The sequence below is a fragment of the Protopterus annectens genome, chromosome 10.part0 (assembly GCF_019279795.1).
Source record: "Protopterus annectens isolate FY-2018-M chromosome 10.part0, PAN1.0, whole genome shotgun sequence".
In the NCBI taxonomy this organism is placed as follows: Eukaryota; Metazoa; Chordata; order Ceratodontiformes; family Protopteridae; genus Protopterus; species Protopterus annectens.
Window position 1 is genome coordinate 571,019,435 of NC_056744.1, and position 23,609 is coordinate 571,043,043.

General features: G+C 40.6%; 1 protein-coding gene across 2 annotated transcripts in view; it reads left to right on the forward strand.

Moving 5' to 3' along the window:
* SZT2 (SZT2 subunit of KICSTOR complex) overlaps positions 1-23,609 on the forward strand; it is a 3,556,133-nt gene that overhangs the window by 742,579 nt on the left and 2,789,945 nt on the right. For both annotated transcript variants that reach the window (XM_044085412.1, XM_044085413.1), the window contains exon 23: positions 11,167-11,273. In XM_044085412.1, coding sequence (XP_043941347.1) covers positions 11,167-11,273 — 107 coding nt within the window. The remainder of the gene's footprint in view (positions 1-11,166; positions 11,274-23,609) is intronic.

Sequence of the window (23,609 nt, forward strand, 5' to 3'; positions counted from 1 at the left end):
GAGGAAGAGAGGTGAAGAAGAGAGTATTGGCAGGATGGAGTGGGTGGAGAAGAGTGTCAGGAGTAATTTGTGACAGACGAGTACCAGTAAGAGTGAAAGGGAAGGTCTACAAGAGGGCAGTGAGACCAGCTATGTTATATGGGTTGGAGACAGTGGCATTGACAAAAAGGCAGGAGTCACAGCTAGATGTGGCAGAGTTAAAGATGTTAAGATTTGCACTGGGTGTGACGAGGGTGGACAGGATTAGGAATAAGTATATTAGAGGGTCAGCCCAGGTTGGAAGGTTTGGAGACAAAGCCAGAGAGGCAAGATTACATACTAATCATTTCAAAAGATGAACCACCCCTTAACATTTGTAGCAAGCTCTACACACAATTAACTTGTGATTTGCAGAGAGGCCTGCAAAACATCTGCTGGATGCAGAAGTATATTGGACATTTTATTTATTTATTTATTTTACATTTGTTAACCGGGCTAGTCTAGTTGGATACATGTCCATTTTCAGTAGAGGCCCGAGGAGAAAAGCTCCAATCAAACAATCAAACAGACAAAAAATTTATACATGTTAGAAAATAGACACAGAAATAGTGATACAAAATATTGATTAAAGTACATGCTGTATTTTAAGCATGGAATTAGTTTCCTTTGGGGTGTACATAGACAAGATAAGGGTAAATAATTTCAATTGTGATTTGAAGTGAGAGGTTATAGAGTTCTAAAAAAGAAGAACGTGCTAGGAGGAAGTAAGGCTAGTAGGGTATGAGCTATGATGTTAGTCCGTGGGCAAGGACATATCCATTGGGATATGAGATATTCTTTTAGGTTGTTTTTGAATTGGGTGCGTGAAGTTGAGAGTCTTAGGTAGTTTGGCAATGAGTTCCATGGTTTCCCAATGGAGTTAGCGTAGAGGGCATCCCCACCTGAGTTCTTAGCTTTAGTGGTAAGGATAAGAGAACTGTTGGATGATCTAAGACTATTTAGATTAGAGTAAGGGGCCAGAATGCTGGATAGTGATGGAGTTTTATCAGGGTGGTTGACTATTTTGTAGGCCTCGGTGAGTTGATTAAGTTTGAGGAGATTAGGTAGTTCAAGCCAGCCAAGGGTCCTCAAGTTAAGACAATGGTGGGTTCGATAAGGAGAACCTGTTACAAATCTAGCAATATGGTTGTAAGCACGAGAGAGCAAGTTAAGTTCACGTTTATGGAGGAAAGAGAAGACTGGGGATGCGTAGAGGAGGGGAGAGAAGATGGGTGCGGGCTATGGTTAATTTGGTAGAGGGAGTTGAGAAGTTTTTGATTCTGTACATAGATCCTAATTTTTATTAACGGACTTTATTGTTTGAGTAATGTGCAGGTCAAATTTGAGCTTGTGATCAATGGTTACTCCAAGTAGTTTGGTATTGGTGACAGGGGTTATATAAGTCCCATTATTAGATTTAACATGGAAGGTTATTTTGTTAGTGTTTGGAGATTCTTTTTCCTGGGAAGAGGAAGCATTGGGAAAGAATAATAGTAGCTTTGTTTTAGTTGGATTGAGTAGGAGTTTCAAGTCGTTGAACCATTTTTCAATTTGAGAAAAACATTGTTGAGTAATAGTTTGTAGATTCAAGATGGAGACGTCAGAGCAGATTAGGGTGGAGTCGTCGGCATATTGTATGCTGGTGGATTTAGGGATGACTGATTTGAGGTTGTTTATGTAGATGGAAAACAGAAGTGGACCGAGTATGGAGCCCTGAGGTACACCTATGGAAATTGGGAGTAGTCTTGATTTACAGTTTTGCCACAGGACGGCTTGTTGCCTACCCGAGAGATAGGTCTTAAACCAGCTTAGTGCTGGTATTTCTAGATGCAAGGCTTCAAGGGTGTTAAGAAGGAGCTGATGATTGACCATATCAAAAGCTTTTGATAGGTCCAAAAAGTGGGCAGAAGATATAAGTTTGTTGTTGCGGTTGTTATTGATGGAGTCAACAAAGGAAAGGAGGGCGGTCGTTGTACTGTGGTGGGGACGAAAGCCATGTTGGGAGTTGGACAGGAGATGATTAACAGTTAGGTAGTGAAGAAGTTGCTTATGGATGCATCTCTCCATGATTTTCGCTATTGGGGATAAGATAGCTATCGGTCTATAATTTGAGATTTCCATGGAGGAACCTCCTTTGTGAAGTGGAATGATATATGAGATCTTCCAGATAGTAGGGATATACGTCTCAGCTATAGTTTTATTGATAAGGATGGATATTGGGTAGTCTATTACATCAGATGCAATTTGCAAGAATTCTGCAGGGAGGTGGTCAGCTGCTAGGGTGGTTGGCCTAAGTTTTTAGTAGAATGCGTATATACGAAGAAGATACTACCTTTAGTTTGAACGGGGTTGGGGTGAGAGCGTGCTGTAGAACAGCAGATTGTGAAGTGGAAGTTAGTTGACTGGCTAGATTTAGGACAGTCTCAGTGAAGAAGGAGTTGAAGGAATTGGCTACTTCTTCCTGTCCTTTCTCTACAAGATTGTCGTGGGTTGGGGTGGAGGTTTTCCCTGGGTGCAGAAGGTTGTTAAAGCCTGCCCAGAATTTTTTTGGGTTGTTCTGGTGTGTGTGCTGGAGGTGATAGAAGTATTGTTTTTTGTCCTGGGTAACAGCTGCTTTGGTGGTGTTTCTTAGTTGTTGAAATTTAATACGGTCTTGGGAGGTTTTTGTGGCCCTCCACTTGTCCCAGGCATGGTTACGTAGTTTAATTTTGTTTTTGGTTTCCTTTGTTAGCCAAGGTGCTATACGAGGTTTGGATCTAATTTGTCTCTGCGTGTGCATCAAGTATCTTGAGAAATGTATCATTGAAGTGTGAGACACTCTCATTAATTGGAAGGGTTTTTAGTATGGACCAGTTGCAAGATTTCAGGTCTGCAAGAAATCGTTGTGGGACAAATTTCTTTTTGTTTCTGATTAATCTATAAAGGGGGGGTTGGTAGATGGGCATTTATGTTTATTGATATAAGTAATTAGGTGGTCACTGAGGTCACTGGGAAGGGTACCTGTCGTATAGTTATTTGAGTCTTTATTAGTAAGGATCCAGTCAATGATGCTTTCTTTTTGATGGGAGTTGCCTATTCTAGTTGGGGATAGGATGTTTTGGGAAAAACCATGTAGATTGATAGGTTTTGGAGTTGAGTGGGTGGAACAGAGAGACCAATCTATATTGACGTCTCCAAGTACCATGGTTTCTTGTGGGTAGCTGGTAGATAGCCAGCTTAAGGTTTGCTCCAGGTTTTCTATGTTGTTTCCTGGTGGGATATAAGTTACGACAAGGTTGATGCGTTTTTTAGCGTTTAAGCAGATCTGTAGGGCTATAATTTCTAGGTTAGAGATTGTAGGAGGTTGAATTGGGTTCTTAAGGATATTCAGGGTGTTTTTATACATAACAGCTATACCTCCTCCTTTTTTTTTTGTACGATCAGCCCTAAAAATGTTATACCCAGGTGGAAGGATCTCTTCATTCTTAGTGGATGGCTTTAGCCATGTTTCGGTTAGACACATAATTTCAGGGGAATGAGTTGCTATAATGGCGTGTAGGTTATGAACTTTGTTATTAATGCTTCTTAGGTTCAGATGAAATATTAGTAGAGAGTCAGAAGAATTTCGGGTAAAATTATTAGAGTGAGAGTCAAGCGTGGTGGTGGGACCAGGGTTAGGATGAATATCGCCGCCAATGTTCATACGATTTTTTATGTAGACTAGTAATCTCTGTAGTTTAAATAGAATTTTGAGGTTGGCTTTGTTATGCGGAGATTTGGGGTAATGGAGTGTAATGTTGACTAATTTGGGGGATTCAAATTTGTCCTGGTATAGAGAAGGTAGTATAGAGAAGGCTTGGTCATTACATTGGGAGTTAGTGTTACGCTTAGGGAAAGGGATACCTAAGAGAGTTTGATTTTCATATGCTGATAGGAAATAAGTAGTGGTGAGAAGTAAGGTTATTAGGGGAGTTGTATTGAGAGCATATTTGGCCATGTTGGGGATTGAGAAAGGGTAGTGGGAGAGGGATAGGACTTAGATTAGATTGTTTCAATGGGTATGGGCGGAGAGGTGGGAGGAGTCGTGAGGGGTGACAGGGGAGCTTTGTATTTGCTAAGAAGGAGAGTGGGAGGGACTTTTTGTTCCTATAAGAGTAGAGGTACTGGGGGCGGGTGGGATAAGGGGCAGGGAGGGCCGGATGGGCATACACCACTAGGAGAATCCCAGGGTCATAGAGGACACAGCAAAAGCTGGGTGAAACTCCGTACAGCAGAGTTCAAATACTGCTCTATTTATGTTAAGGTAGGAACCAGATAAATAGCCACCTTTATTTTAGTGCTCTTGAATTTTATACACTTTAGCCTAGTACGCTTGAGTTTGAGGCACTTATGCAGCTAATACGCTTGTCCTTTTTATGTTTAACAGTTAGGAAACAGTAGCGTTTACCCTGTTATTTTAACTTTTATCAGAGTTTGCTTTCATCAATAGAGAGTTCTGCTATGGCGTTGCAGTTGTAAGTTGTCGTAGAGCGGGTTTTATGGGTCTTGCGAGGGGGGTTGCCTGTAACACAAGGGAGAAAGACAGGAAGAGTAAACCAACTTTGCTCTGATTTCCAATGCGCAGCAAGTAAAACATTCAAGGTAATCAATAATATCATACAATTGCAGGCCTAGTCGCTAAATGATATAGATCTAAAGGACGCCAGTTGTGCGTCAGCAACACATGTAACAGCTAGGTCAGTACATTTATAGTTTGCGATGGCAAGCAACACACAACAGAGCAGTTCTTTCCACTACAAATGCAGACTAATCCACTATAAATCAATTTACAGTTTGAGATGGCAAGCAACACACTACAGAGCAGTTCTTTCCACTACAAATGCAGAGTAGTCCACTATAAATTAAGATAGGATGGTTTCTGTGAAAACGGATGCCAGATGCAGTTCAGTAACACGTGCAACTTCCCTGAATATATTACACAGTTTACGTTAACAAGCAGTCCGCCATAGAGTAGAGAAAAATATTGCAACTGAGCAGGAATCACATCGTAATCTTGTTCACGAGCCCTCTAGAAACACTCACTTATAACACAGTTAAAGGTTGAATTGAAGTCAGAATAAATGTTACCTATGTGCGCTGGATGCGACTCGGTGGGTGAGCCGTCAGGATTTAATTCAGGTTAGTTTAAGGATAGCGTGGTGCCATCAGTATTACTTATTAACTTTCTGACGTCAACACCACCACACCACTAGGAGAATCCCAGGGTCATAGAGGACACAGCAAAGCTGGGTGAAACTCCGTACAGCCGGAGTTCAAATACTGCTCTATTTATGTTAAGGTAGGAACCAGATAAATAGCCACCTTTATTTTAGTGCTCTTGAATTTTATACACTTTAGCGCCTAGTACGCTTGAGTTTGAGGCACTTATGCAGCTAGTACGCTTGTCCTTTTATGTTTAACAGTTAGGAAATAGTAGCGTTTACCCTGTTATTTTAACTTTTATCAGAGTTTGCTTTCATCAATAGAGGGTTCTGCTTATGGTAAACGCGTTGCAGTTGTAAGTTGTCGAGCGGGTTTTATGGGTCTTGCGGGAGGGGGGTTGCCTGTAACACAAGGGAGAAAGACAGGAAGAGTAAACCAACTTTGCTCTGATTTCCAATGCGCAGCAAGTAAAACATTCAAGGTAATCAATAATATCATACAATTGCAGGCCTAGTCGCTAAATGATATAGATCTAAAGGACGCCAGTTGTGCGTCAGCAACACATGTAACAGCTAGGTCAGTACATTTATAGTTTGCGATGGCAAGCAACACACAACAGAGCAGTTCTTTCCACTACAAATGCAGACTAATCCACTATAAATCAATTTACAGTTTGAGATGGCAAGCAACACACTACAGAGCAGTTCTTTCCACTACAAATGCAGAGTAGTCCACTATAAATTAAGATAGGATGGTTTCTGTGAAAAAACGGATGCCAGATGCAGTTCAGTAACACGTGCAACTTCCCCTGAATATATTACACAGTTTACGTTAACAAGCAGTCCCGCCATAGAGTAGAGAAAAATATTGCAACTGAGCAGGAATCACATCGTAATCTTGTTCACGAGCCCTCTAGAAACACTCACTTATAACACAGTTAAAGGTTGAATTGAAGTCAGAATAAATGTTACCTATGTGCCGCTGGATGCGACTGGGTGGGTGAGCCGTCAGGATTTAATTCAGGTTAGTTTAAGGATAGCGTGGTGCCATCAGTATTACTTATTAACTTTCTGACGTCAACACCACCACACCACTAGGAGAATCCCAGGGTCATAGAGGACACAGCAAAAGCTGGGTGAAACTCCGTACAGCGGAGTTCAAATACTGCTCTATTTATGTTAAGGTAGGAACCAGATAAATAGCCACCTTTATTTTAGTGCTCTTGAATTTTATACACTTTAGCGCCTAGTACGCTTGAGTTTGAGGCACTTATGCAGCTAGTACGCTTGTCCTTTTTATGTTTAACAGTTAGGAAATAGTAGCGTTTACCCTGTTATTTTAACTTTTATCAGAGTTTGCTTTCATCAATAGAGGGTTCTGCTTTAAACGTTGCAGTTGTAAGTTGTCGTAGAGCGGGTTTTATGGGTCTTGCGGGAGGGGGGTTGCCTGTAACACAAGGGAGAAAGACAGGAAGAGTAAACCAACTTTGCTCTGATTTCCAATGCGCAGCAAGTAAAACATTCAAGGTAATCAATAATATCATACAATTGCAGGCCTAGTCGCTAAATGATATAGATCTAAAGGACGCCAGTTGTGCGTCAGCAACACATGTAACAGCTAGGTCAGTACATTTATAGTTTGCGATGGCAAGCAACACACAACAGAGCAGTTCTTTCCACTACAAATGCAGACTAATCCACTATAAATCAATTTACAGTTTGAGATGGCAAGCAACACACTACAGAGCAGTTCTTTCCACTACAAATGCAGAGTAGTCCACTATAAATTAAGATAGGATGGTTTCTGTGAAAAAACGGATGCCAGATGCAGTTCAGTAACACGTGCAACTTCCCCTGAATATATTACACAGTTTACGTTAACAAGCAGTCCCGCCATAGAGTAGAGAAAAATATTGCAACTGAGCAGGAATCACATCGTAATCTTGTTCACGAGCCCTCTAGAAACACTCACTTATAACACAGTTAAAGGTTGAATTGAAGTCAGAATAAATGTTACCTATGTGCGCTGGATGCGACTGGGTGGGTGAGCCGTCAGGATTTAATTCAGGTTAGTTTAAGGATAGCGTGGTGCCATCAGTATTACTTATTAACTTTCTGACGTCAACACCACCACACCACTAGGAGAATCCCAGGGTCATAGAGGACACAGCAAAGCTGGGTGAAACTCCTGACAGCGGAGTTCAAATACTGCTCTATTTATGTTAAGGTAGGAACCAGATAAATAGCCACCTTTATTTTAGTGCTCTTGAATTTTATACACTTTAGCGCCTAGTACGCTTGAGTTTGAGGCACTTATGCAGCTAGTACGCTTGTCCTTTTTATGTTTAACAGTTAGGAAATAGTAGCGTTTACCCTGTTATTTTAACTTTTATCAGAGTTTGCTTTCATCAATAGAGGGTTCTGCTTGCGGTAAACGTTGCAGTTGTAAGTTGTCGTAGAGCGGGTTTTATGGGTCTTGCGGGAGGGGGGTTGCCTGTAACACAAGGGAGAAAGACAGGAAGAGTAAACCAACTTTGCTCTGATTTCCAATGCGCAGCAAGTAAAACATTCAAGGTAATCAATAATATCATACAATTGCAGGCCTAGTCGCTAAATGATATAGATCTAAAGGACGCCAGTTGTGCGTCAGCAACACATGTAACAGCTAGGTCAGTACATTTATAGTTCGCGATGGCAAGCAACACACAACAGAGCAGTTCTTTCCACTACAAATGCAGACTAATCCACTATAAATCAATTTACAGTTTGAGATGGCAAGCAACACACTACAGAGCAGTTCTTTCCACTACAAATGCAGAGTAGTCCACTATAAATTAAGATAGGATGGTTTCTGTGAAAAAACGGATGCCAGATGCAGTTCAGTAACACGTGCAACTTCCCCTGAATATATTACACAGTTTACGTTAACAAGCAGTCCCGCCATATAGTAGAGAAAAATATTGCAACTGAGCAGGAATCACATCGTAATCTTGTTCACGAGCCCTCTAGAAACACTCACTTATAACACAGTTAAAGGTTGAATTGAAGTCAGAATAAATGTTACCTATGTGCCGCTGGATGCGACTGGGTGGGTGAGCCGTCAGGATTTAATTCAGGTTAGTTTAAGGATAGCGTGGTGCCATCAGTATTACTTATTAACTTTCTGACGCCAACACCACCACACCACTAGGAGAATCCCAGGGTCATAGAGGACACAGCAAAAGCTGGGTGAAACTCCGTACAGCGGAGTTCAAATACTGCTCTATTTATGTTAAGGTAGGAACCAGATAAATAGCCACCTTTATTTTAGTGCTCTTGAATTTTATACACTTTAGCGCCTAGTACGCTTGAGTTTGAGGCACTTATGCAGCTAGTACGCTTGTCCTTTTTATGTTTAACAGTTAGGAAATAGTAGCGTTTACCCTGTTATTTTAACTTTTATCAGAGTTTGCTTTCATCAATAGAGGGTTCTGCTTGCGGTAAACGTTGCAGTTGTAAGTTGTCGTAGAGCGGGTTTTATGGGTCTTGCGGGAGGGGGGTTGCCCTGTTATTTTAACTTTTATCAGAGTTTGCTTTCATCAATAGAGGGTTCTGCTTGCGGTAAACGTTGCAGTTGTAAGTTGTCGTAGAGCGGGTTTTATGGGTCTTGCGGGAGGGGGGGTTGCCCTGTTATTTTAACTTTTATCAGAGTTTGCTTTCATCAATAGAGGGTTCTGCTTGCGGTAAACGTTGCAGTTGTAAGTTGTCGTAGAGCGGGTTTTATGGGTCTTGCGGGAGGGGGGTTGCCTATGTGCCGCTGGATGCGACTGGGTGGGTGAGCCGTCAGGATTTAATTCATGTGCTGAGGAGGGATGCCGAGTATATTGGGGAAAAAGATGCCAAGGATGAAGCTACCAGGTAACAGGAAAAGAGGAAGGCCTAAGATGAGGTTTATGGATGTGGTGAGAGAGGACATGCAGGTGGTTGGTGTGACAGAGCAAGATGCAGAGGACAGGAAGAAATGGAAACAGATGATCCGCTGTGGCGACCCCTAATGGGAGAAGCCAAAAGAAGAAGAGGATTGTAGCCCATGGGTACAGATAACTGAAAAAAATGGGGCATAAATGGCTAGGCTTTAAAAGGCTCTAGGGCTATTAGCCTAGTAACCACGTATGATCCTTTGATCGTATAAAAGTTGCATGACTTAAATATCATGTGCTAGAGGGGGAGGGGCAGTGTTATGAAATTAAATTCAACACTGAGCTGCATTAAAATCCTGTAGGGTAGAATAGCAAACGATGCGTTTTATACATGAATTTAATCCTGACATTCTGTAAAAGATTTGTTAGGGCATCTCAAAGTAGGAATTGATTAGCAAACATCTGGTTTTACAGACATTTCACTGTGATAGTCTGGCATGCTGTATAGTTAATTTCCATTATGGGTGAATATGTGATTTACAGTTAGTAAGAGAATGTAGCACATTCAAAGTTGTATCTTTTCTAAGTTATCAGTTACATCGGTAGTAAAATCCTGTATGCTTGTTTAGTAGATATCTTTGCATCACCCATGTTTCGACTTGTATGCAGTTGAAGTACATTACATGAGGATATGATTATGTACGTCATTATTCTTCCCTTCTGTCAACCTTTTAAAATGATGAAGATGATTCACTAAAACAGGAAAATTCTTAAAAATGTGTTATTTGGGGAAGTTTTGCAGCAGTAACCCAAATATTTCCTGGAAAGTTTGAGACAATGGTAAATCTCAAGTTTCATTAATTTCTAATGCTGTTACTTTGAAATTTTTTTAACGCTTTTTTTTTTTTTTTTTTTTTTACATCTCCCCCCCCAACCCTGCCACTAACCCCTGCAGCTACATTCATGCACATCCTGTCCACTCCGCCTGGTACCTCTGTAGCTTTTTACAGAACAATCCTGAAACCTCCCTTTACAGGGCAGCCTCCCCCCCCAACAAGTCAGGGAGTTGGCCTTGTGGCAAAATTCCTTGAGTCGGGAAGCAAGGAAGTTATAGAAGAAAGGACTGGGAGCAGGAATCCATTATCCTGTGGTGGCAGTTGGTAACTGTCCCTACCCTGGAGGAGCATGTCTGTCCCCCCGCCCCCGAACTGCTGTGCTGCAAGGCCTTTGATCTCCACCAATGGTAACACAGGTACTGGTTCTCCATGAACCCTGCCCTTGGGGTGGAAAGAGCTGTCCGTAATCATCTTCAGTCTACCTTTCCTGGCCAGCTGTTTCACAAACGTAAGTCTGCAACTGCACAGATGTGCCAGCTATTTATTTTGAGAATTTCTGAAATACTATGACAGGAAAAATGTCTTGGGAAAAGTATGAGGAGTGGTAAATGTTTGATTTTAGTAATTCATAATTTTATTGGAATTGTCAGTAAGTTTGTTGTCCCCTGTACTTTACTGTATTGTTGAGTTAGTTCTATAAAATAATTTCTGCAAATGTAATATTGGTTCTGTCAGAGAAAGAGTTCTGGGAATGTAAATTTTTTTTGTTGCTGTGATGTTATACTTCACTGAGGGCAGGTTATGGTCAGGATATTGTTTCAGCTGGCCAAGTACTTCTAGTGTAAGGTTTTACCTTACGGTGATTTGCTCTTAGTAAGCAAAAGCATCTGTGCATGTTTCTTTATGGTATTTTTCCTACTTCATTCTCTAGACTATCATCATCCCGTATATCAAAAATCATTGTCCTATATTATTTCTACAAAAATGTTGAGTCATAATAGGGAAGTTTGAGAGGAGAAACATTTATCTTCACACATTTTAAGACATGGAGATCTTGTTTTCTTGCTGATCTAAGCAGAAAAAAAGGATGCATATGAATATTGCATTAAAATGAAATACAAGAGCGAATAACAGGTATATTTCAGAGTATGTAGTTAAACGCTGTTCATACTGTTGACCAGTATAATACTTGCATGTTATCCTTACAGTACTTTTATGTATTTATTTTTGTAGAAGTGCCTTTCAAGTTGTCAGATCCACTGCAGAGGATAGATTCTGCATTACCATCCCATGTTATTGGCTCCAGCAAAGAAGTGACCGGCTCTACTAGTACTTTGCAGGTATTTTGAGAAGTGACTGTTTTATGTGCATTATTTCTTGTAGCAGATTTGATAGACAGTCTTCATCACTTAAGGAAATCCTTGTTATACTTGGCTTATGAAATGTAGACCAGCTGGGTTAAGCTGTTTCAGAGACTGAATGTGTACAGGAGGCATTATTTAAAGTAAAGTCATCTAAAATAAAATCACATTTACATGAAGCTTGTCAGCAATGGTCCATGTCATCTGTCCTCCACTGGAGGCACATTGCTTTTACGTTTCTTTTCTTATAATGCTATCTCTAGAAACTTACTGTATTTTTTCATAGGCATATTTTATCACTTAGTACGCCAGTATTTGTCTTATTTCTTAACAGCTACATTTCCAAGTTTTAATAAACAGTACCCAAGTTTTAGTAGCTAATTTATGTAGCTGACTTAGTGCATGGAGTTTTATCAGCAGTGTATTTGTGAACTTGAAATACAGATTAATAGTATATTAAAAAAGGTCAGATTTCGCCTCTCCTCTATAATATACATTATCAACACTGCTTGTGAATGCTTGAATAAAGTGCAGTGATGACTGTGGATGAATTGTCAGTGAAAGGCAAAAATTGAAGAAATTTATAATGTAGAATACTTGATTGATCAGGTGAATACTTTTATTTGGTTAATTATTGTTGATTGGGTCTTGGACACTTTCACATTTCGTCACTTATTTTGGGTTTTCATGTTCTTGTATTAAGTAATATCTGGTTTATTTAAGAAGTTCCTTGACATTTAAATAGGTAATAATATGGGAGAAAACCCTGACTCTGTGGCTTAGAGGAATAAAGTCCTGGCTACTCTCCAGACAACTTGAGTTTGACTAGCAACTCAAATGGTGGAAGAGATGGGCAGGGAAGGATGCGAGAATGTGTGTGGCTAATGCAGGCACATCCATCCTTGGTTGGGAGAGGGAGTGGTGTTTCTGGTCATCTGATCACCACTAATTGGTGGAGGAATGCAGGCACTGAATAGGGCTAAAGACCAGGGATGTGAGCTTGATCCAGCCAAGCTGGTGATGATAGCGTTCTACAGCATGTGTGGAAGTATGCATGTATTGGAGGGAAGATGTAGGTGAACCTTTAGCAATGATGTAGATGTTGATGTCAGTCACCAGGGACAAGGTTAGTTTGAAGTAGGAAAAAGCACTTATGGCTGCCAGAGTGATGACTTTGTAGTTTTCTCTTTCCTGTCAGGGAATGAATGGGATGATAATGGCTCTCACCTTCAGTGGAATTAACAAGCCAGTAGATCAGTGAGAGGTTATGTTCAGCAGGCAGTGGGGAACCCAAAAATGGGTAAAGCAGATGGGAACAAAATCTGGAACTTTTATCAAGGTATATGCCCATTTTTCATACCTGCATAATAAGAGGTACTGGTTGTAAATATGCCATTACTTCACTGTTTTGCACATGAGGGAAGTGAATAATATGCAAGATCTAGGAGAAAACAGCAGGATTTGCTTAAGTGTTGTAAGAGGATCCAGAAGAATGGTACAAGTTCTGCTGTCACTTTGCTAAAAGGAGTGGTTACAACTTTAATAGGGCTTTTAAGATTTTCACTTTGTATATACTATTGACTGTGATGCATTTCTTGAAGAGTAGGCGGTACCTAAGAATTTTTATCTCATATTTGGAAAAGGAGCTGTAAGTGAGAATCAAAACACAGAAATGAATACCAAATTCTCAAGCGCCACTTCTGACGGAGACCGAATTTGTAGGTCACTGCAGAAAGAGAAATGACCCTTCCACCCAGCATATTAACTTAAGAGAATTTTTCTTATTAAAAGAGTGTAAGTGATGAGTCTTTTCTCCACATAAAATGCATGTTTACTGTGTTTGATGTCTCCAGTTATATACATTTTTTTCTTTGAGATTTGGTGTTTGAGGGCTTGGTCCTTGTTCATCTGGCATACATTAGGTTCAGATCCCTCAAAAATCAGCTTGGCAGAAGGAACAGTATCAGTAGAAATGACATGAGATGTGGATTACAGCTGCACTGGAGTGCAAAAAGGTGCAGTACTGGAGCCAGCACCAGTGGCAGAGGAGGGAAAACGTAACTATTTAAAATGTCAGGACTTGCAATACTCAGTCCTGGAGTATACAAATTGAATGGCTTCTCTTTGTAAATATTGTACAGCTGTCCTCTCCATTTTCCTTTCACTTTCATTTACACTACTCCTAATTGTATCTGCCCTCTTCATTTTATAACTCTTGCTTCATCTCATCTCTTAACTCTAACTATTCCTTCCGTATTACCTCATATATTTTGTACTATTGTGTTATACCTGTTATTTATTTAATATTATCTTCACACACAGATTTGCCTGTCCTTTTAATACTCATTGTTAATTTACAAGTCTAGTGTCGTTTTGTTTGTCCAGGCTAAGACTGAAATGGGTCCATTTGGATCAGTGCTCTAGCCCAGTTACCAAATGTAATAAATACGTGTATTTATTTATATATTTACTGAAATATTCCCTCCTCTTCCCAGTATAGTGATCTTTGAGTTGGTGTATATAAGTTCAGGGGATGTTGGGGGCTTGACCTCCGCATCAAAGCCCCCCCCCCCGACTGCAGCACAGACGGCCTGATTTTGACTAGTGGCTTGGACACTTTGATGCAAGCAGGGAGGATAGGTGTGGCCCATTATGGAAGGAAAGGAGGGATAGAGTTGGCTGCGCACACTGTCAGCATCCCTTAGAGGAGGAATGCCAACACAGTCGGGCAACCTGGGGGGGGCAGACATTAAGCACAGCAAGACATTAATGGCCAGTAGCCTATAAAATGAGTTTGTGGAAGCATGCATTTGCAAGGGGAGGACATTGTGGGCCACTCTATTGATGTGGTGTGCTAATACCCCTGCCCAGGTGGTTGGGGTAAAATGCTGTCATTGCTAGGATGCCAACAAGTGCACAGAATACCCCATTTCTTCAAGGTGGCTGTGAAAGTACCCTTGCCCTTTACATGTTCTGCAGCTCCTTTGGACCTTCTTTTGCTGGTGGATCTTTCAGAGCAAATTGTGTTACTGCAGACGTTGACATCAACAATGTTATTGTTTCTTTCTTCAGCACCATTGTTCTAATATGTATTATTAACCTGAGTGCTGAATCTATTGGCATAAAAGGCCACTATGTTTGAAGCCCTTGATGCCAAAGGTATGGACTGACTTTGGTACCGACGCAATTAGCATCAGTTTCAATGTCAACTGCTTTGGTGCACCATCCTTTGGCACTGAAGCCTCCAGCAACAGCACCTGCCTTAGTGACAAGATGCAGCCTGTTTGAATGTCCATCAACCACTTCTGCCCTTATGCTAACTGGGAGACTATCTGCCTTGGTGTTTAATTTTTGGTGTGGGATCCTGTGGGTTTGTTGTCAGTACAAGTACAACTCTATTTGTTGTCAGAGCCTCAGCAGTACATCAGTTTCACCCTTTAATGCCCCTCATTTGGATATCTTGGTCCTCTTAGCCTCATTTCAAGGGGCAGGGGAATGGAAAGACAGGAAAAACATAGATCCTTGGTTTCCAGATAAGGTACGTCTTCAGACTATACAGGTAAGTACCCCTACCTGGTGGACTTCAAAAGAGGAAATGTAAAAGGACGAATGCCACCCCTGGCTATTGACCAGGACAGAGGTGCAGCTTCTCTGCAGTCCTTGTCAGTCTCCACAGATAGTATCAGAGGAGGTCATGGTCAGTCAACCCAGCTTACCTCTGAAAAAGGAATTTTGCCCAAGATTTTTATTCTGCCATGCCTGCTTTTCAGGTGGTCTCCCCTGCTGATAAAATGCTATCATTAGTGCATGGAAAAGGTGAGAACTTATCTGCAAGAGACATAAGGTCCTCTGGCCTTCCCCCCAGAGAGTAACAGCACTGGAGCAAGGCTCCCTTAATTGATTCATTCATGACATTAATCCTTAGAAGCAAGCCTTTGCAATACTTCCCAGTGATTTACGCTTTAGATAAGAAATCCTGTGCGCACTTGGGCAAGCTTGTTTACACATCAGCTTCATTCTCCATCTTTATGTTGAATTACTTGACCCATATGACATGCATTCAGTATGCTCTGACTGATTGAACCTTTGATACACTGAAGAATGTGCCACACATGGAGATCTCACAAGGAAACTAATATCAGAGGCAACAATGCCCAGCATATTCACAGTCTTCCTGTGACTGCTTCATAATGTAGTGTTGGAACATTGTGTGCATATTGGTCCAGCATAGCTTTATCCTGTCATGTTTGTCTCAGGCAATGAAACTTGGCAGACAGGCTTTGAAGCATCCTTCACTACTGGCCCATACAATGGATTCTAGCTCTGTTCAATACCCAAGTGAAGGAAAATCTGCAACAGAGTAAGCAGTAAAGAAAGATACTTGTTGCTTTTGGAGTCAAGTTCTGTAATCCCCAAAGTTCTTTTCTAGGCATCAGAAGAGAGGAAGAATTTATAGCTTAAAAAGGCCAGCACAACTTTTTGAGCAGTGAAGGAGACAGATGCCTCCATGGATTTAGGGTATTTTTTAAACTGATGCTGTTCTAGAGGCACGGTTGGTCTCCAGAACCAAAGTATTCTGTAGCCCCATTCTGGAATCTATTTGTAGAACCCATAAGGACTTGACCATTTGTCCCTGTCCTGAAGACATTTGGGGTTTGAATCTTACCATATCTTCCTGTGTGGGGAGCAATCATACATGAGAGCTTGATCAGGCAATAGTATCCAGGTGTTGTAACATACATTCCCCTTTTTCCCGTACAAGTCCATTGTCACTCCCCATTCCTAATTTCCCAACTTGTCAAAGGGCAGCAGCCAAGACAGAAGTAATAAGTCTCTTAGAAAAAAAAAATCCAACAGGTCACATCAGAGCAGAAAAGGTCTGGAATATATTTAAGGTTCCTTTTGGTTTCAAAGAAGGCTGTAGGCTTTGAGCTCACAGTAGACCTAAGCAACCTAAACTGATATGTAGCAAAAGTCAAATTATTAATGGCTGCATTCCATTCAGGTCTCCATTACTTACAAGAAGGAAACTGGATATGCAGTTTGGACATCCAGGATGTCTGCACATCAAAATACGAAGTGCGTTCGCGAAGTTACTGTGTTTGAGGATAGCGACCAGTCATTATGAGTTCAGAGCTCTTACATTCAACCTCACCATCATTCCCCAGAGTGTTAATTACGTGCATGATAACTGTCGCAGCTTATCTCAGGCTGCTGAAAATCATTGCATTTCCCAATCTGGTTAATAAGTTCTTAGCTGTGCTCCCACAAAGGGGGTCACTAATTTGAGTGATGGACTACTTGCTGCAACTGTTGTGGTCTTGGGAAAATCAGTGAACACTGAAGAGTCCTAACCAAAGCTGTTGCAAGCTCACATATTCATCAGATGCCACCTTAGGGACATGGGTGCTACCCCAGGAGTAAATTTAAGATTATCCCCCTCCATTGATCTAGGTTGCTGTTGAAGAGGGTCAGGGAAGGGCTTTGCTTCACATGAATGGGAAGCTTGTTCCAGTGAAGGGGTAGTCTCTGAGAAAAGCTAACAACCTTAGCTATGATGACCACATTAATTCTACAATAAAGTCTATTAACAAAAAACTAGGCACCCTTTACAGAATCAAACCCTTCCTCACCCTATCAGCTTGAATGACTATTGTCCAGACCCACCTAATCTCTACCCTGTTCTATGCTTCTGCGATATATACCAATCTATCTAAGAACAACCTTACCAAACTTTCCACCAATTATAATAATATAGCCAGATTTGCCACTGTTATCCCATTTAGAACTCATCACTGTCTCAACCTTAAACAACTGGGATGGCTAGAACTGCAAAATCAACTACTTTGTCAACAACTAGTCATCACCCAAAAGATCCTTTATCACCCTAACAATACCCCTATCCTCACTAATCTGATCATACCATACAAAAATCTTGAAACACTACGCTCAGCTAATAAGCTCCTTGTTTCCACTACTAAGTCAAAAAACAAAGCTGGGGACTCACTTTTCTCCAACACAGTAGGTGAAAACTGGAACCAGCTTCCTACTGAACTATCTACCCTTGCTTCAACTTTCCTATTTTAAAAAAACATCTTAAAGAACATCTTAAATCTCACTGGCTTTGTCCATGCTCTAACCCTGACTGACATCTTATTTCCCTTCTTGCTCTCTCTACACTTCTCTTCCATACTATTCTTTGATGCTTACTTCGTAATATAAAAAAATATATATATATATATATATATGTTTTTGTTTTTGTTTATCTGTCTGTTATTGGATATTAACTTCAACCTACTAAATGACTTATTACTATTTTTGTTTTTGCCAACACAGCCAATGTACTGTAACTTACTTGACTAATTACTGCATATTGCATTCTTTGTCACTGCTAGTGCTTGAAGCTTTTCTCCCCGGGCCTCTACTGAAAATATCCAGTTAGACTAGCCCGGTCAACAAATGTAAAATAATAAATGTATCTATCTCTCCAACATGATTTATTTATGTCAGAGGCTAAGTTAAAATTCCTGGAACAAGTGACTCTGATGCAGTTTAATGTACAAATGTGTAACATTTCCATCAGGACCAGATTTGAGACTGCCCTTTTGGCCAACATAGATCGTCCCTTAATAGTCTATAGGAGACAGAATACTGTGATAGGGCATTCATTATTTCAGCGTAGGACTTATTTTTTTATCCCCTGTATCTTCCTGGTGAGAAACCTCTGGGGTCACTACAGCTGTTGCAGATGTCTGGTGAGGCACATGCAAAAGGGGTGCATTGTACTCAATTACTGGTCTGATGAGGGCTGAGTACAGTTGAATTATAACATCCTTTGATCTGGATGCCATGCCCTTACTCATGAGTTGTGCCCCAGAGAAGTAGGATTTTCTCACAGTTGTGGGCACATGGTGGTCAAAGTCCAGATTACTGTCAACCTAAGCACCTAGATCACATACCACTTGAGTCTACTCTTGGGGGCATGCTGTCTATACTGTGATTAGCTGGGATACTTGCTTTCCCAAAGGGAATAATTTTGCACTTTTTGGATTTAGTTTCAATCCATGGTTCAGGCAGCAGTCACTTTTTTGCATTAATCCTTTCTGCAGTATATGAATATCATTTGGGAATTCAGTGATTGCCCACAATTTTCAGTCATCCACGAACTTGGTCAGCCATAGGCAGTCTATGTTTGCCTTGACTTCTGCTGCCAAAGAGTACACTCCTCTGAGGCTTTTGAGGATCAGCGGTTGGCTTGTTCTGTTCCTTTGCATGGCAAATAAGTTCTGTTGGGGTGAAAAGGTGAAAAACTTTCATTTGATATTTTTGTCTTTGATTAATACTTTCCTCTTCAGAAAAGTTATTTTAAAGCTAGAAGTGTGTGTTTTAACAGATTGTCGCAAGACTTTACTGTACTTTTAAATGGGAGAGCTCTTATTTCCTGTCAGGTTAAAAGTTGTTTAAAGTTAACGAAATCCATTTTTTCTGTGGATAAATTGTATTTATTTTACTCTGTGGGGCTGACAAAGTGACTTAAACTGCTTTTTAGTGTGTTTGTGAAAATTTGACTTGTAAAGACTTTTTTTTCCGACATTTGCTGCTTGTTTTCCCTCGAAAAGAGGCCCCATTTTCATCTTAATCACGGAACAATCTGTTGGTCCCACAGTCAGTCTTTCTTCCAACCACAAAAAGAAAAGAAAAACTTAAAAGCAGCCTTTGCCATCACAGAAGGTTAGTATTTTGCCTAAGTGGCAGGTGGGTAACTCTGTGGCCATCAGTTGTACCTTAGACCACTCGTCTTATACCCTGGATCCCTTGGGTATAGCACCCACAGCCACTATTAACCAGAGGTTGAGATCCTTTCAGTGGGCAAGGAAGAGGCACTTTTGTCAGTCCTGGGAGAAGGAACAGAGAAGACTTCCCTGTTTTGACAGAATGTTGTGCCCATCCTTTGGGAAGCTGCTGCTGCCATTAACACTACTGGTCCCAGTTTCTTGTCAAAAAGAAACAGAAAACTAAGCATGTATCTATTTCTCATCAAATTTCCACAGACAAGAATAGTTTACTGGGTCTGCCTCAGTGTTTAATTCTGGCTGTTGATTCTTCTTGTAAAGTTGTTTCTGGTTAAAAAAAAAGGATTCCTCCTTTTATGAAGACATGAAGCGATTCAAGATTCTGAATCTGGTTAGGTGGATGAAGAAGCAGATTCAGTGTTTTCTCCATAGATTTCTGATATGACTCTGGGGAGAGTTCAGTTTCTGACTCCCCTTCTGGGGGGTGGGGGGGGGGGTTCTTCTTCTGAAACAATTTCTAGAATATGCCAGTGTTTTCATTGGCAGAACACTGAATTTTCTTAGTCCCTCAGAAAATACTATGAGATTTTACAGAAGAAATTCCCAGAACCTGCACCCATTTCTGCAGCTCTGTCAGCTTTGGAGGATGTGTGCGTTACTGCCTGCAGTTTTTCTGACATTCAGCCGGCTGTCCCTAAAAAGGGCAGATAGGATGTATAAAGTTCCTCATTCTTTTTCAATTGTTATATTCTCTTCTCAAACCTGATCCAGCTGCTGTAGCTGCTGTAGCTGTAGTTGATCTTTCTGCTGCTAAAATTCCAATCCTACTCTCTCTGATAAGGATGGGAAGGTGTTTAATAAGCATGGGGAAAGTGTATGCTTCTACATCTTTGATTTTCAGAATTTGGAATAGTTAGGCAAATATGTTAAGGTTTGTTTTGACTAATTATGAAAGTATGAGCAATAGTTTATCTGCAGTTTCTTCTTGTGAGGGAAGATCTAATTTAAATAATTCAATTTATTCTGTTGTTCAAGTCACTGCACATTGTATACAGTGTATGTATGAGTCTGTTGATACTTAGTTAAGGCTATGGCCACTGGTACTGTATTGAGGAGGTTTGCATGGCTGCATTCTCAGAACCTCACAAATGATGTTAAAAATGGGAATGCAGCCATACATTCTCAGAACCTCCTAGATGATAATAAAAATGAGACTTTAATTTCTTCTTTGGATAGAGGTTTAGTTGTTGACCTCACTACTGCAGATGTGATCAAAAAGTGTGATGAAAGGGGTAAGCTGATACAGGGAATCACTAAGCTTTTTCAGCTGTCCTTTTCCATGTTTTCCAAGGGATTCTGTAACTCCTCATCCAATTGTGGTAAGAAACAAAACATTTATCAACAAAATACAGCTAACTGAGGTTTAAGAAGAAATGGCAAGGGTGTTTCAAGAAGAATTTTGGAAACTCCCAAATCCAAGGATTGTCCAGTAAGTTAGACTGATTACTTAAGAGACTTTGTTCCCTCGTCTCACCTTCTAGAAAGTCTGGATCTCAACTTTCTCTTTGGCAACAGATAGTTTCAGACAAATGGGTTCTGAGGATTATTCATCAAGATTATAGATGGCAGTGGGAAGAAATTCCTCCTTTCCAGGGAGTAATTTGTCATCCTCCAGACATGCTCGTTTCTTTCCACCTGTTCCTCATCACATGCTGTCTCAGGGAGTGATAGAACATGTACCCCCTTCTGAGGAGGGGAAAGGGGTTTTTATTCAAGGATGTTTTGAATTCCAGAGAAAGAAATAAAATGCATGGAGACCAGCTCTGGATCCTTCCTTCCAAACCCTCTTTGTAACAATGCCTAATTTCAAAATGGTGTCATTTCATAACCAGTTACCTCTTCTTCTTCATTCAAGTTTCCTTGTAACACTAGATTTAAAATATGCTTATCACGACGTCAGGTTTTTCTCAAGGTTTTTGTGTCTGGATCACATTATCAGTTCTCTGCCATATCCTTTGGCCTATTCATTGCACCAAGAGTGCCCACAAAGTATCCAGTTCCAGGTGTAGCTCATTGCAGGTTACAGGGTATCCACATTTTTCCAAATTTAGATGACTTGCTTATCTTTGTAGAGTCTTTTTCAAAGTGTCAGGAATCTCTCTTTTGGGTAAGAGATCTCGTACAAAAGCTGGGATTCCAAGAGAACATTCAGAAATCTTTCTTGATGCCTTCTCACAAGATTCTTTTTCTGCAATGTCAGCTAGACACCACAGTTCAAAGAGCTTTTCTTCCATAGGAAAAAATAGATCTGTATCCAGATCTGTTGTTAGGGTTTTCCAGTTAGACTTCGGTCACTGTAAGGGAATACCTTAGGATTTTGGGTCTCATGGCTTCTGTAATTCTTTTGTTACCAACAGAACTCTACTTGAGAAAGATACAGTGGTAGCTCAAGTCTCTTTGGTCCCCAGCACCAACACCCCTTGTCTTTTCAGGTCCTATTGCTGGAGAAGGCAGAGGTGCCTAAATCCTGGTCTCCCCTTCTTCCTCCCTGTTCCAAAACAGTCAGTCACCACAGATGCCTCAGACTTTGCTTAGTGAGCAGTTTGAGAAGGGATAAAAGTGCAGGCACATAAATATAAAATAGATGCTTGTCCTGATCAAGGCAGTCAACTCTCTGAATTATTTTTGTTTCCCTGGACCTTTTCAAGTTAACTCTCTGAATTATCTTTGTTCCCCAGGACCTTTTCAAGTTGTTGCAGACAGTACAGCAACAAAGAGGGAACCAGGCCATGCCAGTGCTGGTAAGGCTGCTGCCTGCAGCTGTCAATCCTGTCTTAAAAGTGGATGGACACTGATCATGAAGATCTAATGTTAGAGATGTACATGATTTTTTTAACACACTAAAAACATTTTTTCATCTTTAGAAAAGTATTTTTTGAAAAGCTACAAAATTAACTGCAGAGACTCCTCCTCATTTGTCTCTGTCATTGGTATCTGATTTTGTCATTGTTAGTATTAACAGATATGTATGTAGTTCAGTAGACTAAAAAAATAGTTGCTGGGAAGAACACAGAATTGTAGGTTACCAGTTTGAGTCTGTTGAGGTTTCCGTATTGGAAATACAGTTACTTTCTGAAGCAATGCATAAATACTCAATGATGATGTGACTAAAATCAGTATTTGGTGCAGAAATGGTAGCCTTACTCATTGCCATTAAATGTACTTGTGTTATATTTGTGAAAAAGATGCATACTTTTCAGAATTAATGGAGAGGCACTGAAAGTAGGTATCATTCTGCCATTGCCAGAATGATGTGACAATGCAAACAAAAGACTATTGACTTCAACAGTTGGCTTAGCATCTGCTGTCATTCTAAGGTTATGATATATATCAGCCTGGAAGGAGATGGCAGACTGTTCAATTGTTTTGCCAGGGATGGCCTGCACCTATCCCCTAAGACTTTTGTATATTGGTGAAATCCTTGATAACCCCCACGGTGCCTTTTCTTAAGCAACATCAGCCTTCTAAAGCTTCCAACATAACAAAATAGCATAAAGGTATTGCTGCTCAAAGCTAGGTGCCTTAACAAAAAACCTCCACTCCTTACATCAGTATATGAATCATCCCCTAGACTTGTTTCAGGGCCAGTGAGAGTACTCCATCAATGCAGGGTTTCAGTGTCTACCACACACTGAGATTCCTCGCATTAGATGAAGGCACTAAAGAAGGCAGTATCTCCAAAAACAAATTTCACCCCAAGACTAGTTGGATATGATAGTGACCTGGAATTCCTTCACATCCAACTTAGTATTAACAAAACACCTTATAATGTCATAGTTAACTATAGGATACCCTCTATATCCCCCCTCTGCCAATACCTCTTTCCTGACCTCTGCGGAATCTCTATGCATTAAGCCAAACACTGTTCTCCTAGATGAGTTCAGCAACCCCCTCCATTAACTGGGAGAATTACACATCCTAAGCATATGCATCTAGAAATTTCTGGACGTCATGAGTACAATCTGGACCAGTTAGTCCATATCCTAACTACAGGCAATAAATTCCTAGTCTTGGTTTTTGCCAGTATGGGTTAGCTTTGGTACCTACAAATTGCAACTTCTTTCCTGGTAGATTCGGGTTACAGATCAGTCACATTTACCTTAACACTAAAGCCAGATGCATCTTACAGTGCCTCTGTATTCCGAGATTATGCCGAGGCTATTGTACAGAAACTGAGTGATCACCTGACTAAGTTCAAAAGCCCATTCCATGTTGATCACCCTACTGCTTATTAGGGAATCTTTACTGCCGAACTCTATGCATGTGCCTAATAGCTGCATAGATACATGCGTCCCCCTCAGAAATAAATACATCACCAAATTTAGATATAAATCCCTATGGTGGAACCATAATATAAACAGGCTGTATAACAAAAGAAAAAACTCATTGCATGCAGTAATTAATTTAACTCTCAAGATGTCATTAATGATCTTTCTAAATTTAACAAGGAACTCCAGACTCT